Source organism: Lolium perenne, chromosome 1, assembly GCF_019359855.2.
Source record: "Lolium perenne isolate Kyuss_39 chromosome 1, Kyuss_2.0, whole genome shotgun sequence".
Taxonomy (NCBI): Eukaryota; Viridiplantae; Streptophyta; class Magnoliopsida; order Poales; family Poaceae; genus Lolium; species Lolium perenne.
The window spans coordinates 69219226-69223694 of NC_067244.2; the positions used below are offsets into that span (position 1 = coordinate 69219226).

The following is a 4469-nucleotide window of genomic DNA, read 5'->3' on the forward strand; positions in this document are numbered from 1 at the left end:
TTCTACATTTTTGTACTTCGGCTAGAGATGCTCTAAGCCGTTTTGATAAACTATTTTATACTAAAACGGCTTATAATATGGAATAGAGTGACATGTGTTCAATGGCTTATAAGTAGTTTCTAAACAACTTATAATACTGTATGGAACATAGTGATATGTGTTAATTAGTAGTTTTGAAAAGAAAACAGGTTATTTGAACTTGTGTCTGCTACTGAAATGGCTAGAAAATTTTGACCAAAAGGCAACTTTTCAGTATATACTAAAATGACTGAGATTTGAAATTTTATTGATGTGAGAACCATTGATCTCAGCCACAACTCCGGGGTCTACTTGAGTAGACAACTAAACACTGCGCGCATTTAACATTTCAATTTCATCTAGTTCTAACTAATCCCTCACACTTAACCAAATCAAAAAGTTAACACAGGCATGCATGACATGTAGGCACGCTAGCTTTTATGCTCTAGCTACAGCAAGTACAACAATGCCGCCCCTCGTCGACTCGATCGTGGAGGCAAGGCAAGCTAGCAGCCGCGGAGGACGACCCAGATGTCGGAGAAGGCCTGGAGGATGACGGGGTGGAGGCGCGCGGGGTTGAGGGATAGGTACGTGTGCAGCAGCTGCTCCAGCTCCGACGTGCCAAACACCTGCCGCTCGACGATCATCTCCACCATCGACTCCCGGAAATCGCCGTAGGGGTCGCTCGACCGCCTCACCACCGCCAGCCCCTTCCTCAGCTCCTCCTCCTCCATTACCACCGGCCGGAACCCCGCCCGAACTTGGTCCCTCACGCCGCACGACGATGACTGCACGCAGCTCGCCGCTCGCTTCCTCCTCCGCCGCCGACGCCTCTTTGCTTGCTGCGGCCGCTGGCGGTGGTGGTCGCGACCGCCCCAGTCCTTGGGCAGCAGATTGCTGGAGGTGTAGTAGAAGCCGGAGGAGTCGGAGGACAGGAGACTTCTCGAGGAGAGGAATGTCTCCGTGTCGCCGTCGGTATCTTCGTTGTCGTCGTCTGTGGTGGTGAAGCCGAAGGGGTTGGTGGAGAGCTTCCTGGTGACCTCGTCGTCCGCATTCTTGAATTGACGGCGGCGAGCATGGCAATGGCGGGAGGAGGAGCAGGCTCTTTTTTTCTGGTGAGTCTTCGTGCTCTCCTCCGGTTGTGGGCGTTGGAGGAGGCCGAGAGCGGAGGAGAAGGGCTGGACAGGCGCAGTCGCAGTCGCTGTGGTGGTGGCAGAGGAGGTGGATATGGCTGTGAAGGTGGAGATGGAGTTGGAGGAGGAGGAGCTGCACGAGGAACGGAGAAAGGAATTGGCGGGACGGAGCAGCCAGGCGAGGCGGTCCTTGAACCGCCGGCCACCGCCTCCTGTGCCGTTCATCGAGAGCATTGGAGCTATCTGCTTGGCTAGCTATGGCGATGGCTCTCGCCTGCTGAAGGTTGACTGGTCCGGGTATATGTAGCCAGAGAGGTGCCGGTCACCATTCACCACACCTTCCCACGTATCACAGCGTTCCAACCTAAAAACGACATACTATGGGCGGGTGGAAGGCACGAGCGATCTTGTTGTTTAAAAAGAAAATCGAAAATAGGATTTACATTTTTTTTAAATGCCAGAGGTAGCTCACGATTTATTCTATAAACATGCAAAATATTAATTTTAAATACTTTATATTCTAAGTTACACAAATTTGACAGACCTGTGAATCTCAGTATATTTCTAAGTCTCCAAATTGTATTAGATTTTTGTCATTTTTGTATATCCCACCATACAAAAAAAATTGCATTGAAATTTCGCATGCTTGTACATTATATCATTGACTATGCCTAGATTTTTAAAATACTTTTAGAATGTTACTAGGACAATGCCCGCGCGTTGCCGCAGAAGAAAAAAGAATTATTGATTTAGAAAAAATGAAATTCTCATTAGCAACATATATCTAGAACATGTTACAGTTACATATTGTCATCAATCTTTATAATTCACAAAGTTTCATCGGTCTTTATAACAGTTGACATGCATGTTTTCTTTATAACATTTTACAATTATATATTATCGTCAGTCTTTATAATTCACACAGTGTCGTCAGTCTCTCCAAAAAACATCTAGGTTACATACAAATACTAATAAAATTTGACCCATTTAATATTTTTGAAATATAACTCGGCCTCCCACCCGTAGTTTTTGCAGAATAGACAAATGTCAATCTCAAATTCCAATCCTCATCCTCAACTGCCAGAGGGGAGACCCAGTGGAGCTCCTAGCGACGGGCATGAACCACCTGATTTCTTCCTTGTGCACGCCGCTAGGGCTAAATTATCGCTCGCTGCATGAACAACCGTTTTGGTATGGAGAAGTTTATTTCTTTCTAATCTGATCTTTGTGAGGTGGCTTATTGATTCTGGGAAGTTTGACGTATTTATACCGGTTGAACTTCTTATAATATAGCGAGGTGGGACTATTGACCACAAATAATTACTGTGTCGCTGCTTTTGGACGGGACGCAGTTCAGGAGGAGTTTGCGGTGCATACCAGGCCCACCAAACACAGCAACGAGCGCGGTGGCCCATGCCGATTATAGGCAGAAGCAGCTCAGCAGCTCTTCCAGCTAGCAACTGTCAATTACACACGAGCAATTAGCTCCTGCATTTGATACAACAACTTGGCTTACATGCATTCCAGAGCAGCTACTCGTGGCAGCTAACTGCATCTCTCCCAATATTCAGCAGGCAATTCAGGAGAAGATTCTGGATATGTACGTTTACGTGTAGCTTAGAAACTGCATCATCATTATTTTTAGCTGGTACGGGACTACTTCAGCCCGGCCCGCATCTCGTTGAGAAGAAAGCTGGCGCCTTCGCCATGGAGGGCTGAGCTCGGGCGTGACGCGGCTGACGCTGGCGCTGGCCCGGCGGCGGGAGACGCGCAGGAGGTGCTTGCGGCGGCTTCCTGGCCGGAGGGACGCTGCCGGCGGCGGGAAACGCGCGCAGAACGACGATTGCTCGCGGCGGAAGGCGCGGAGCGTTCGACGGCGCCCCTGCAGATGCTCCATGGCGTCGCGCGCGGCCTGGAGCTTCCGTGCGGCCGCGGCCGCGCCCCTGCAGACGCTCGGCGGCGTCTCCTGCGGACGACGAGGGCGCTCCTGCACGCTCGATGGCGTCGGTTACTTGGCCCCCTGCAGACGCTCGGCGGCGTCGCCTGCGGACGACGACGGCGCCTCTGCACGCTCGACGGCGTAGATTGCTTGGCCCCCAGACGCTCGGGGGCGTCTCCCTGCGGATGACGACGACGCCTCTGCACGCTCAATCGCGTCGGTTGCTTGGCCTTGCAGATGTTGTCGCTGACGGCGCGGCGTGTTGTTCGTACGGTTAGACGGATTGTTCGGGATGTGAAAAGAACAGAACGAAACGGTATGTAATGGCATGGTGCGTACTATGTACTGCGGTGGGAGGGCAAAACGGTTTCTTGGACGAAAAATCTGGCAGAAACCTTAGCTACTTTATTATTAGGTATAGATAAATGTGATTTTTGATTTTACGAAAATGAAGAGATCAATGGATCTTGGGAGCCAAAGACACTTTTCGCTAGTAGGTAGTGGGTGGAGTCTTTCTCCCCGGGGGCATTAGTGATCTCGTTGTTTTGAGAAATTCGAATATAGCATTTATGAGTGTCATTTTTATTTTTATTAAAAATGTTGGATGTAGCAATTTATCCATAAACATGACCGTCAGAGCGTGGTTATCTTCCTGTCTCGAGATACTAAAGGGGAGGGCTTGATGGAGACGCCTCCAAGGAGGAGAGCGGCGCCCAAGGGCGTCGCCGTCACCCGCACCGTCCGAGACCTTGCCGGGCTTTCGCCCTAGCCCAACACCACCCCTCAAGACGCAGCCTTGACACTTATCCTACGACGCATTGCTCCCACGGCGTAAGGAAGAAACCACCGGCATTGCCTGCGGCATGATGTCGGCCTAGGAAACCACCCCTGGGTATCTAGGAGGCCGCCCAAACCAGACCGAACACCGTGTATATGTAGCCACAGAGACAATGGTGGCGACAAGCACAAAGAAGGTGAAGAGGGTGTGCCTAAAACCAAAGAAGAGAACTTTGCGCCATCGGAGAAGCGCACAAGTTAAGCATGGCGGCGTGATCCAACTATGAAAAATGGGAGCAGAAACTTCCTTCTGGCCAACTCTTTTTAAGGCTTGGGGAAGCTTGAAAATTTGCCTCCAAAACTGGTAATCTGAGGGACGAGCGGGACGAGATGGTTTATTTCAGGGGAGGCAGATTTTATTTCCGGTACCAGCCATTTTACGTGATCTATTCGGTGCTAGAGTTGCTCTTATTATGATAGAACTAGGTCGATGGACAATCGCATCACGCCTGCACATGGAACGTACGCACGGGCGAGCATGTGTGCCTCAGTTATGTACACTGTTCATCGGCAGTGCTAGCAGACGGCCGCCCGGAACGCAG

The 4469-nt window shown here is 50.3% G+C and overlaps 1 protein-coding gene across 1 annotated transcript; it reads right to left on the reverse strand.

Moving 5' to 3' along the window:
• Positions 1-255: 255 nt before the first annotated feature.
• Positions 256-1558, reverse strand: LOC127332032 (uncharacterized). The gene has a single exon (XM_051358292.2). It carries the CDS (start codon positions 1383-1385, stop codon positions 525-527), a length of 861 nt encoding a protein of 286 aa, XP_051214252.2. The 5' UTR covers positions 1386-1558; the 3' UTR covers positions 256-524.
• Between the last annotated feature and the right edge of the window lie 2911 nt (positions 1559-4469).